Source organism: Orbicella franksi, chromosome 5 (genome assembly GCF_964199315.1).
Source record: "Orbicella franksi chromosome 5, jaOrbFran1.1, whole genome shotgun sequence".
NCBI classification, from domain to species: Eukaryota; Metazoa; Cnidaria; class Anthozoa; order Scleractinia; family Merulinidae; genus Orbicella; species Orbicella franksi.
The window spans coordinates 15046005-15059634 of NC_138149.1; the positions used below are offsets into that span (position 1 = coordinate 15046005).

The following is a 13630-nucleotide window of genomic DNA, read 5'->3' on the forward strand; positions in this document are numbered from 1 at the left end:
ACTTTCTGAACTTTTCCCCCTTACCTGTAATAGGATGACTATTATGAACTACGATTTGCCACCAAAACCAACATCAGGTTATGTATACACATGTATATTTTGTTGTCTCCTGTAATCATAAAAAAATAAAAATTTAAAACCCTCCCCAAAGTTCATACTTAATAACACTGCTACATGTAGCGCTGTTACTGGAAATTAATTTAAGTAAATTTGTCGAAACAGCTCTGTCAAAATTGTGTCTAGCAGTTAAGGCAGGATAACAGAATATACACGTAGTACACAGCAAAGGCCAGAGATACACACATGTTGTTCATTAGTTAGGATTTTGTGAGCTTCTGTGCTACATGTAGGTATGGTGGAAAATAATGGACTTTCAAAAATGAAGGTTCCTGAGACATTTTGACAGCATGGAGAGGAATGAATATATAAATTTACAAAAGAAAGAGAAGTTCTTGTCCTGTCCAGTTCTCTGTCATAAAAATATCATTTACATACATTTATTAAATATGCTTTGTGTTTAAAGCTGATACAATGCACACTCTGATTGGCTAATTCTAGTGCATTATTTACATTTACATGGTATATGACGGTACAATCATAAAACATCACGTGCCACTAAAATAAAAAATAAAAAATAAAAATGCCTAATTCATAATAATTGAAAAATACTTAATACTAAAACGGATCTAATTCTTTACTTGAAAATTATTCTCCCATAATGCCCATGGGCCAATTACGAGCACGCTAAAAGGTCCTAACACAAAGTAAAAGGAAATAAAGAAAACTATTGCTTTTTTTCCTGAAAATTGTAGCGACTGAAAACAATGATTGAACACTCTGAGTGCATTCTATCACCCTGAGAGACAAAATTTAAGGAGAATAGAGAATTCACAAAGTTATATCACAAATGAATTGGTACTGGACAGGCCAAAGGAAACAGCCAGGAAGAAACTGAAACTTTTTCAACAAGCAAAAAAGTATGCATGCACAACAAAAAAAACAGTCAGTGACATTCGGTTAATGAGTTAGTTAATAACAAAATTAGTGTGAAGAAAATAGCAGAGAGAGAGAGTGGAGAGAGGAGAGCACTCTCACCAACTAAATTGTGTATATATGTATGTAAAAGTTATTTTTATTACCGAGAAATGGTCAGGGCAAGAACTTCTATGCCCTAATTTTTTTCTAAGTATGTAAATGTCATTTACACTGTTCAATTTACCAAGTAAAGCTCTTCACATTTTTTTTTCATTAGTTCTATCTCAATTTTGAGGAACATTTCATATTAAGTGTAAATACTGCATTGGGGAATAACCTCTCATTAAGAAAATAGAGCTCATGTACCCCCAACCAAAAGCAGTGGCACTAATAAAATGAAATAGTAAATCAAAATCAAAGTAGAGCTTTATTCGCAGACAGGATTTACATGCACAATCGTCTACTCGACATTTGGACTATATAAGCATTTCACTAAACTGAACTAATTGGACAGACAACAAAATAAAACGAGGAAATCTACATTATAAACACAATATGCACATCACTTCATCCGAGTATCAACAGGAAATCCCTTCCCAATCAAAGGTAACCGAATGAAAGAAAGGATAAAGAAAATTCATTTAAGCTTGCAGTGTTAAAGTTTAATAATTATTCATGCTTAAATTTGAATATTGCAGTGTGTATATGTTTGCCGACAGCTTAATTTAGCTTTGCAGTCATTTTATTGGTGGCAGCTTTGCCAGTCTTCAACCAAATTAACCTGGGAATTCACCCAAGCACTTTGCCAAACCGAATAAATTGAACTAACAAAACGAGGAAATCTCCATACTTTGTAATCACAATATGCAAATCTCCACATAGGAATGTCAAAAGTAAATTTAGCAAATCCTGTTTGCTTCAGCTTAAAATGGTTTGTACACCTTTCTTGGTTTTCAACAACAGAAGAAGAAATTTTAGCAGTCTACGACGCGGCTGTACTGACTAACTCAGAGAAAACTTCAAAACTCGCCCGGCTGTGTTTACAAATACAGTTTTGGTTAAGCTTATTTTTAGATGTGAGGTTATAAGCTTAAGTCGACAACAAAAATCGACAGAAAACTTAATTTGTTTACAACTTACAACGACCTCCACAAAGCGATTCATGTGTTATTGTTTAGAGATGAGCGAAATTAAAACGATGTAATCTATAAAATGTCTCACAGCATGGCTTCAAATAAGGAAGACTTTAAATAGGATTCCAATTGAAAAAAGCTTACATCGCCAAGGCAGCTTGTTAATTTTCATAGCAAACGCAACAACTAAAGTCACTTACCGCAAGTTAGCGATTCAGTTCGGCCAGTGTAAATCTTCCAGCTGGCAGAAACTTGTAGCAAAATTTGTGAAGACTGAAATGAAGTAATTTTTTTGATAGCTCGACGAATCAACCACTTTCTTCCGCTGTGTTTAGTTTCGTAATTTCTCTAAACACTCGGACACGCTTGATTTCTCTTGTTCATCACCTGACCAAATCATGTGACTTTTCTTGCAAGGCTGCACAGTGTCACGCTGTGCGAATTTTAAAAACTTGGCACTGCAGTCTTCCGAGTCAATTTGTCGGGTACTTTTGCCTCCTTTCCATGGCCCTCGTTAGCTTTAGGTTAATGGCATTGCTCGGTATTGTTTTACCTCCTTTCTCTATCCCTTGACTTGCTATAATTCACGGCATTGTTCAGTACTGTTTTGCCTCTTTCCCCAGTGCTAGCCCGCTCTTTTTCGCGATCTTCTTTGCTACTTCTTTGCCTGTTAATTCTTGATTTCTGTTTTTTTGCTTCAGTGCAACCCTATCTTAAGAACATTAGATCAACCTCCGCTATCGTTTGTCGACACAACAAACAGAAATGAATTTTCTTTTCTTTAAAAATCCCGCCAAGAAAAATAGCATTCTTCTGGTACAAACTGAGGGTGCATGTCTCTGTCAACATATTAACTGGAGTATGGCAGCCATGTTGGGCAACTGCGCCGTCGTTGTAGTCGTTGTCGTGTGTACGCGCCCACGAGCAATACCGCTAGACGTGTAAACCATGAGAAAAACCATTCATGGGTTTCCTTTTCTTTCCCATATGAGTATGGGGCTCTGCTTGGCAGCCCCTTTGGGCCACCAGAACTGCATTATTACATGTACTCGAAACAACAATGGCCACCATATCAAACGCTCACATCATATGAGCTTACTCAATTCCTCCCAGAAGAACTAGCGATACGCGACACGTAGACAAATAAATTCCTCTGACGGTAACATAGTGGAGGCTGAAGCCCCCACAAAAACGAATCACAAAGTGCCGATTTCATCAGTCATCGATGATTCAAACATTTAAGAAATTATTCCATGGTGAGCATTGAAAGCAAAACTCAGTGATATGAACTATCACTTCCTCATCGAGACAGATGAACTCAGTCCTTCATTATCATGTGGGACGTGAACCTAACGTCGCTAAACCCACGTGTAGACAATTTAACTCGCCAGTTGGGGTGAACGTTTTTTATTGTTTGACCCAAATGGATTTGTCGCTTGTACTTATTTTTACCCAATGACTTTGTATAAAATTTTTTAAAAGTAACTGTTTTATCCAGTTGTGGATTCGCAATGATTACACTTTCTTGACAGAATATGCGAAAAGCGGTACCTTTTGAAGTCATGAAGCTAGTCTCGAAGCCACGTACGTTTTGCTGGCACTGGTTTCATCAGATAAAGTTGTTTTTGTCACATACGTATAGTTTAAAGTGCCCCTGACCCCAATTTTTTTTTAGCCGTCTGAAAAACTCTGTTGTTGCTGATCACATTGATGAAAAAATTATAGTCGTACGATTTTTGCTCGATTTTCTGCGAATTTTTAAAGTTCGCAAATTACGCGCCATTTTGGTTCACCGCCGAGTTTTAAGGATATTGGGTTGAGTTTGGTCTAGGACGTCAACTGGGGAAGCCATTTCGTGTGGTCTAGAGACGCTGAGTGAGCAGCAGAGGAAATATTTTTCTACAATGCCCGATAGATGTGTTGCTGCGAATTGCAGTAATGTCGCAGATCCTGCGAAATGAATCTTTGTGCACAACATACCTTTCTTTGGTGATTCTCGACCCGAGGCAATCAAACAACGAAAGAAATGGGTCAACTTTGTCAAAGGCAAACAAGCCAAATGGGAACCAACAAAGCACTCTGCAGTGTGTTCAGTGCACTTTAAGCCGGATGACTACATCTTTCAGTACACCTTGGTGCCAGAGCTAGCCAAGCCCTCCGTGCCCAGGCTAAAAAGAGACGAGATCGGAGTTGTTGTCTTTCCGACGATTCACGCGATCAATGTGGATACATCTTTACCCCAAAGCGGAAGGGCCAAAAGAAAGGTGTGAATATTTCTCTTTGTGCCACCAGAACGAAACTTGTTTTGTTTTTGCCATGTGTTTCTATGCTTTACGCTGTTCGTCAGTTACTTCTTAAAGGTTCTACGAGATGCTCTAACAGAAGCATCGCCTAGTACGTCGTCGATAGAAAGTAGCGCAAAACCTTCTGAGCATATGGGAGAGGAAGCGAGCACGGAGGAGATGCCAGAAGATGTAACTGAGGAGATGCAAGAAGTTTATAATAATGTACGGACCGAGAACCCAGAAGACTTGAATGATTCCAGTTGTGCATGCTGTCTTGCCTTGAAAGGAGACAACAGGAAGCTGAGAAATCAGGTTAAGTCACTGCAGAGCAAATTGAAGGAGAGAAGAAAGAATCTGAGAAAGACTCAAACTCAAGGTGTGTATTCAGGTAAAATTTAGACGTGCATTTTTTCATTGGAAACGATAAGAGCTAATTGGAAATAATAATGTGCATACTTTTGATTCAATCAGAAAAAAAGTCATTGAGCAGTAAATGGTTGCCAAAGAAACCATTTTGAGTGAAGATTCAGATAGGCCACACAGTGACCATGAGGAGGAGTGTGCTGAGTTAGATGAAGGTGAAGAGACAGGTGAAGGTGACAATGGCACAGAGTATGAAGACGAAACAGGTACTACAACCGAAACAGAGACGGAGACAGAGGAAGAAATTGAAAACAGTAATAGGTGACCACTAGGATACTCAGAACTATGTGTCTTCAAAAAAAACAATTTTTGAAACTGAGCACTGTACCTACTAATCTACTCTTTCAGACATAAGCTTAATTTAGCTTTATAGTACGTGAAAAACTTACATTGCATTAACTATTGGGGGTCAATTTATTTTTATTTATTTTACATTGTTTTATACCCACTGTGCAATTTTCACATTTGTAGTATCAATGATATATACCTGCATGATCATGTCTGTTTTGTCTACAGGTTATCAGTTGCTGGTACAAATTTGAGGACAGAACCTAAACACATTGTGTTTCTCAGCCAATTGTTGCTTCTGTTTCAATTCTGTCATGTCTGCAAGACAGAAAATCCAGAGCTGGAGGCCAAGCAAGTTGGAACAGAGGCTGTCATTACCACCAGCTGTTCCAACCCCAAATGCCCTAAACAGGTGAATACCTGGCATAGTCAGCCTTCAATGCCAAATTCACAGATACCGGCTGGAAATTTCCTCCTTTGTATGGCTGTTCTTCTGGCTGGAAGTTCTGCCACAAAAGTGTTCCAAGTCTTCAAGCATATGGGCCTTTGCTGTGTTTCACTTAACACATTCTTCAAATACCAATGGGTTAGTGCTGAACATATTAGATAGACAGATATTACACTGAAACCAGTTGAAGCTAATCAAACAACTACAAGTACCTACACAAGGGGGAAATAAGCAGGCATGTAACAAAGTGCGGCTGTGCAACCTCTGGTAAACTCTGGGTCCACTATCCTCTCAGCAACCACTGACCATAGCTAATTGCTACTAATGGCTGAGTACTCTGCTAATCGCTGCACCTACAAGTGTTGCCTGTTGTTCTAATATTGCATTGTGTGGTTCTAGAAAATATCCATACTCCCTCCCACAGAAAGGATTGGAATTTCCTGGGGGGTGGGGGTGGGGGTTCTATGAGACCAAAAAATTGAAAGAAACATATGACTTTTAACTGGAATTTCCAGAGGGGTAGGGAGAGGTATAGATATTTTCTGGAACTACGCATTCCTTTATATGATTATTTTTGTATTTTTGTTATAGAGCAAATTGTTTTCAACAATATTGATGTACTGGGAAAGCAATCAAGCCAAGTTGCTAGCCAAAGTGAAAGCTGTCCAAGGGGTCTCCATTGCTGGTGATGGCAGACATGATAGCATGGGGCATAATGCAAAGTTTGGTGCATATACCATGTTCTGCTGCACTATCCCCATGATCATACACTTTGTTCTTATACAGGTACAATACATTTTTGCAATTTTAATGCTTTCTTTCAGATGAGAGAGGTGTCTTAGATCAAAAGCCCTTCAGAGAGAGTCCATGTCTATTGACCTGTCTCAGTTCATTATCAGCCTTCCCTCAGTCTTCTTTATTAGCCCTAAAAATTTATCCAGAATCCTGATTAATGCCTACAGTTCTCAATTTCGCTAACATGTACTTTCATATAAAAGGTTACTCATTTGTCATACTCACGGGACTTACTTTGCTTTATTTAGTTGCTATTTTAAAACCCATAGTAAGAATTACAAACTGACTAATAAGCAATATATTAGATTGCTATAAAAATGACAATTTGAACCAGTTGACTACTTGCTTTTGCACATGTAGGTCATTGCCAGTGCTAAACGTTATTATTTATTTACCTACTTTCAATATTGCAGAGAAACCAGGCAGGAAGTAGTCCTGCAATGGAGTTTATAGTGTTCAAGGAATGCATCAACTTCCTCCTTGCTTATGGCATAATTATAAAATGTTTTATCTCAGACCGCCATGTTAGCATTGTGTCACACATGAAGAAGGTGTTAACTGAAATAACACATTACTTCGACATTTGGCACTTGAAGAAAAGTAAGAGCTAGGTTCAGGTTGAGTCAGAAATAAATTATTAATCTATTGATTACTTGCACAGGGTTTTAGAAATTGACATAATTGGGAATGTCTTTCATGTTGTCAGTTATATATATGTATATACAGATAGATAATTATGTACTTAACAAAAGTATGCCTGTACATACATATCATGTATATGATTGTGCTAAGAAGCATTCCCATTTGCTGGCAGGTGGCTCACTATTTGCCTTTTTTTGTATATTCAGTTCATCCAGTATGTTTTATGCTCTTGGTCTCATTGAGGTAATAAAATATGTTACTTGGTCAGTTCTTTATATTTTGTTGCTTTTTTTGTTAGAAATCAGGAAAGTGTTGAGCAAAATTTCGAAAGAAAAAGGCTGTGAGGCACTATGTGATTGGATCAAGCCGTGTGAAAATCACCTATACTGGAGTGCGGCATCTACACATAGTGGCAATGGACTGGTTATCTATGCGAAATTTAAGGCATTCCTGAGCCATATTGTAAATAAGCATTCCTCACTGCCTGATGCTCTCTTCAACATATGTGCCCATGGAATAATAAGTCCAAGAAAGTGGCTTAGTGTTGGTAAGAGTGGTTTAAGTTTTCATCTTTTTACCAGGGGCACATGGTCCCAAAATTTGTCTCAAATGTAATACACGACCCCTCAAGCATGTAGTGCTTAAATGATAGTTGTGTTTTAAATAAAGGATTGTACTTTACTTTACTTACCAGTGATATGTCACAAAATGTACATGTACAGCTTATTTATTTATTAATAATTTTATTCGCACCTTATTTATATCTTTTTCTCAGGTTCTATTGTATATGAGAAGCTTTGCTCTGCTCTGACCAACAATAGTCTAGTGAAAGGAATTAAACAGGCCTCTCCATTTGCACAGACAAGCTGTCTTGAGGGATTTCACTCACTTTTAAACCAGTTCGCCCCGAAGATGATAGCCTATTCCTATGTTGGGATGTACTGCAGGTATTCATCATCATTTTGCTTACGACTTGATATCTACACATGTAGATATGGTGTTGGTAAAAAGAAAAAGCCACTGCAGTCCTAAACTCTGCTAACATTTCCATATTTTGCCTTCTTAGGCATATCCTGGCTATAGTGCACTTCAATTTTAACCTCCAAAGAGAGGTTAAAAAGAGAGATGGTGTGGAGCAGGTAAAGGTGTCTTACCCCAAGTTCAAAAATAGGGAAGCCACTGTGCACAATGCAAGAATTGTACAGAATTTTGGTAAGCAATATTTCTATATACCATCTCTTCTAGTTAGTGCAGTTATGTGTGTCATTTTTGTCCAGATGATATTTTTTATCCTGATGAACTAGCTTTTTCCATTGCACATGTTACATGTAAACATGTACATGTAATTTGTTGACAGTGATGGTTGTCTACTTGATGATTCATGTTGGTAATATGCTTGGTGACTTACTTTTTTGTAGATTATGTGGAAGAAATTTTTCAGACTTATCTGAAGACCAGTAAAGACAATTTAGACGATGCTGCCAGGAGGCTTAGAAGAATGACCCTGGCTCCTATGAACATGATGTTGGAAAAACAACCTAGAGGAGAGGCTATTAAAAAAGGGAAAAGAGAAAGAGTCTGGTTGTTGCTGATGTCCCTCCCACAACTCCTGGTACTTGTTGCATGCTCATTTTTCCTTTTAACAATGTGAATTACACATTTTTACACTGTTATTAGTTTTGCTGAGACAAGAGTCAAACAATTTTGAAAGGTAGACACTGTGTAAAATTAATTTTCTTTGCTACTATATCACATGTAGCTCATGCACCCGAATGCCAAATGACATGACATTTTGCAATATACTTCTGTTGGTTTATTTATTTCTGTCTTAGTGTCTCAAGCAACTGCAAGCACCACTAACAAGACAGCACCAAGAAGGCCTGCCAAGTCAAATGCAGACAGCACTGCACCCTCAAGAAGGCCCAAAAAAAGGTCAAATGCAGACAGCACTGCAGCTTCAGGCATACCTGCAGAAAGGCCTGCAGGAACAAGGCTTCGTCCACAAAAAGACAAAAAAAGGGTCTAATGCTAGCAGAAAAAGACAAAAAATACTTGTATGTTGCATTTGTTATTGACTTTTCAAACTTTGTGTGTTATTTGCTTTGAAGTTTTTCATATTTAAAGTACAACAATAAGGCTAAATGCCACAAAAAGTGTTTAGTGTTTTAAATATAAATAATTAAATAAATACAACATTCGAGAAAATATACTATTAGAGTAGCATAAAGTATAATTGGAGGGAAGAATGCAAAAAAAAGAAAACAAAACAGGGAGTGGTTCATCAAAGACACAGCATCCTAATTCTCTTCATCAAGGTCAAAGCCAGTGAATTTTTCTTCCTAAGAAGTTGGAAATTCTTTTCTGATCTTCGTATATGCACATGCTGGAAGAGGAATTCTTTTTTTGCCAAGAAAACCATAGACCAGGCGACAGAATTCCCTGTATGCAATGTTACAGAGGTAACTGTGAACAAGACGTAAAGGAAATAAGCAAAATGCATGTATTTTGCCAAAAATATATATATCGGTACATCCCTCAATCGGTGAACTTAGTTTTGTAAATTATGAAAAAGCCCGGGATCTGCTAGAGTGGTTTCAGCAATTTCATGGCAATTATTGGTTTTATTATATAAAAACCAATGAAATACCGGGTGAGCTTTCGCGGAAAAAGCATACCTCCACAGGTGAACAAGATCACCATTGCTATGGTTACATAATAACTGGTGCCTTTTGCAGCGAAAGTGAACTGGGTTGACTTTTTATTGGTGGTTATCTAATAAATATTCTTCAACACTCAAAGGGAATTTTCGTATCTCTGCGCGGCTATGTAATATCCTGTATCTCTGTAAAGTTTTATCGATTCCCAAGCCACTAAGACACATTCTTGTACGACTGTGGCCCTCCTGCCTCAGAAAGTTCACGAACGAGTTTCAAAACAAGTGGATAAATTAAAGCGGAACTTACCGTTCTTCCAAACTGGTTTCTCTGTATCTTTCTCTCGATTTCGTTCGAAATCGGTCAGCTGCCACGTGAAGACTCCACTTTTCAAGACACACAGGTTTGAAGCCAGGATGCGCAGTTATGCATTGGAGTGTCAAATCAGCTTGTATGTCTCGTTGAACGAGATCGCTGTTTAAGGCCTCTTCGCACCCTTCTAGTTCTTTACAACAATAGCACTTGCTTAAGTTCTGTAGTAGCTGTCGATCACAGTTTCCACAAGAACACCTTTGGAAAGGAGAGATTCGGCATAAAAATTTAATTCGGCTTACTGTGCAACAAACGTCTGATTTTATAGCGACATACCAGGAATCCACTCGTGTTGTCCCATTGAGTCTTTTCTCCGACATTCGCTCCAGTTTTTCGTTCTCCTTTTGCTCCTTTTCATACTCTTTCAACCATTCCTCATCTGCTATCGGTTCATCCGTATCAGCCAGGTCACAGCTGTCCAGACTTTCTTCACTTTTATTTGACGTAACTTCCAAATCACCATCTTCCTCTTCCAGTTCATACTCTGGGAGAGAACAGACATCAGAGTCCTCGGACTCGACCGAATAATCGGAATCTATGTTGTCAGATGCCATTTCTTAATGCATATAAATGATTTCGGTGACTGCAAGTCACAATAAGGAGATTTAAGGTCGGAATTTTCAGATGAAACCCAGCTGATCGCACGATCGTCTCAAACACTAAGAACTTGGCTTCCCCCGCTGACATCACAGCTACATTAGGCCCAGATCTCCTTTCGCGTGGCCGTGAACCAGAAGATCGCAAGTTTCAACCTTCATAGATATGCGAGGATTTGATCGATTACCTTAATTTTTTTTTAATCTTCACCAAGTTATGTATTCTTTTTGAAAAGCAGTAGAGAAAATTTGGGATTAGGGGCACTTTAAAATTGGTTTCTTCTGATAGAGTCAGACAACAGTCTATCAAAATATTCATCAAACTTTTTGCCGGAATATGGTCATTTCTCACATCTTGGAAGATGTAAACAACTTTATGCAAATTTTTGAACCCGTACTTTTGTGAATTGAAACCAAATAATTATTCTACTTCAGTTTGAAGACCTCTTAATTTTTGATGATAACAAATTGCGATTAAAGGGAACAGAAGGTTATTGATCACGTGGGATCCCATCTCGTAGTTTGTAGCACTTTATTAAGAAATTATACCCATGAATGAAGTCCTTTACACACGAGCATAAGTTCTTGACACGTGATGTGTGTTTACTTTGCAGAACATCATTATTCATTGCATCCTGCATGAAACGAGCAGATCTGCAGCGGATCTGCTGCAGACGTTAAGCTTGAATACTCTTTGTGATTTTAAGACTGCAGATGAAAAACAGATTAACAACAGATCTGCAGATTATCTGCAGCGTCTGCAGATGATCTACAACACGTTGAAGTCCAAAAACCGGATTGATAAACCATTCATTGTATTGCGACTTCGGTATAAACCTCAGTTGGATCAGTTATTACTAGTTCATTTTGAGATTGATAAAATAGTTCAATTCTACAGATAAAAAGATAGTTGAAAATTGAAAATGCATAAATAAGAAGCATAAATGGTCCGCCACTTACGTACGACGTGTTAGTAAATCAAATGTTATGTCAATTGAACACTTAAATTAAATGATAAATACACTTTCGACCTTAATTTATCCTTATTATATAGGAATTAGCCACATATACCTGACACATTCTTTCAATAAAATTTAAGAGCAGTGCAGGGTGTATTGGTGTTAAATTTCCTGTTCAAAACATTCAGGGAAAAACATTTCATAGATCGACATATCACTGTTGATAGAAGAACGATATGAAAGTTGAAGTCAACACGTGAATGAATCATGAGAAGTGGAATAAGATGGTTAAATTTCTTTACTATGACTATTTTTCTTACCTACAACAGTTTCAAAACATGAGGAGACGTTCTTAAAATCTTGACGTCTACTACACCCCGGAAATGGCAGTGGTGAAATACATCACGTTTCACACCATCATTATCTTACAAGAATGAGTCAGTAATGCAAACCCTGATTTGCATAACCGGATGACTAAGTGGCATGTTATTAGTGACAAGAAATGTGATGCCTCAATTTGGGGATACAAACATGTAGGTAAAGGTAAAGAATGCGATCCCACCGATGCATCGGCCGACAAATCACCGACGCGTTAGTCGACACATCACCAACACATCACCGACACACTACCGACACGTTGGTCAGCAAATTGATGCGTCGGCCGACACACTACCGACATGGTCGAAATATTTTCCCTTTTTAACTATTATTTTGTTATCTCTTTCAGTTGGAAGCAAGAACAACTTCATAAGAAAGGACGAAAATGTGATAGCTAAATAGCCGCCATTTTTAAAATGAAACCCTAGTACCGAGGTCTTCTCGATGTTTTGTCAAGGGTCGGTTACCAAAGGGAGTTTATTAGCAAGTCGGCCGACATATTGATCTCACCGACATGTTTATTTTTTGTTCATTCAGAAGTTTATACTCTTTATTGATCATTGACTTTCTAATATGTGGTGGCTCCTAAAGGAGCCGTTTTTAATTGCAATTTTACTGCAGTGGAAACTGTTCAGCGATGTCTTCTAGCAACTGCTCAAATGCTCGGTCTTTCCCGAAGTTCCAGAACCAGGTGAACTCATCCAAGTAGCTGGGTATGTATTCATACAGGGTACCAGGAGCAGCCGCAGGTAGCCGCAGCCCCAGGATCTCCAGAAGCTGAGCCTAACTACAGATCCATTTGTCGACAGCTGCAGCAGAAAAATCAACAACTTGGCAAGGCCTACCAAGATCTGAAGGCCCAATTCGACGAGCTCAAAGACAGTTGCCAAGAGAGGGAGGAGCAGGTAGCTCAGTCTCAACAGGACGCTGACGAGATGGCAGACTTGGTCCGGCAGAATGAACAGCGTATCGCCGCCTACAAAGAGCAGTTGAAAGAAAGAGATGACCGTATTAAGGCCCTGGAGCAGCAGCTACGAACTTTGCAGAACTCCTCAGAGCCATCAACTGGAACTAATCGTGAAGCTGCTGCGAAGGTCAACCGGAACGACCTTGCGGAAATCCATCGACGATACGTGGCGGTGCTCTCGACTCTGAACGAGAAGAAATGTAGCCTGAACAACGCTTACAGACTCGCACGCACAGCACGCAGCACGATCAGAGACTTCCTCGGCATAGCGGAGCTGCGAATTGTCAACGAAGTGACGTACAAAAGCACCTTGGAGAGGCTGGGAGACCCGAAACTTTCAGTGAAAAGGATCGAGCAGGAGTGTCGAAGGCAGCTGGGTGATCTGTTGCCGTTGGTGAAACGACTTCGCGTTGCGAAGAAGCTGTTACCACTGGCGTTGGATGCCTTCTATTCCTAGAGGGCTCTGTCAACAACAAAAAAACGGCTCCTTTAGGAGCCACCAAGTTTGAAAAAGTCAATGACGAAGTCAATAAAGTTTAGCTTAATAAATAAAGATAAAGTCTCCGCCGATGCGTCGCTCGACAGTCAGCCGACGCGTTGCCCGACAGTCGGCTAACGTGTTTGCCGAAGTGAGAACTGGGTTCTAATAACAGTTGTCGTAATGGGAACGGGGTTCTAAGAGCACGAAAAACAAGATGGCAGTCAAAAGTAAACT

General features: G+C 38.9%; 2 protein-coding genes and 1 pseudogene across 3 annotated transcripts in view; 2 read left to right on the top strand and 1 right to left on the bottom strand.

Moving 5' to 3' along the window:
- Positions 1 to 13630, top strand: part of LOC145486348 (uncharacterized) — a 35856-nt pseudogene that overhangs the window by 6839 nt on the left and 15387 nt on the right. The gene's annotated exons all lie outside the window — the stretch shown is intronic.
- Positions 829 to 9074, top strand: LOC145487234 (uncharacterized). Its single transcript, XM_081465958.1, has 2 exons — positions 829 to 5077; positions 5333 to 9074. The coding sequence occupies exons 1-2, from the start codon at positions 4887 to 4889 to the stop codon at positions 5712 to 5714; spliced, it is 573 nt and encodes a 190-aa protein (XP_081322084.1). The 5' UTR covers positions 829 to 4886; the 3' UTR covers positions 5715 to 9074.
- On the bottom strand, positions 9146 to 11063 carry LOC145487217 (uncharacterized). Its single transcript, XM_081465941.1, has 2 exons — positions 10292 to 11063; positions 9146 to 10213 (listed from the first exon to the last, which is right to left on the bottom strand). The coding sequence occupies exons 1-2, from the start codon at positions 10567 to 10569 to the stop codon at positions 9949 to 9951; spliced, it is 543 nt and encodes a 180-aa protein (XP_081322067.1). The 5' UTR covers positions 10570 to 11063; the 3' UTR covers positions 9146 to 9948.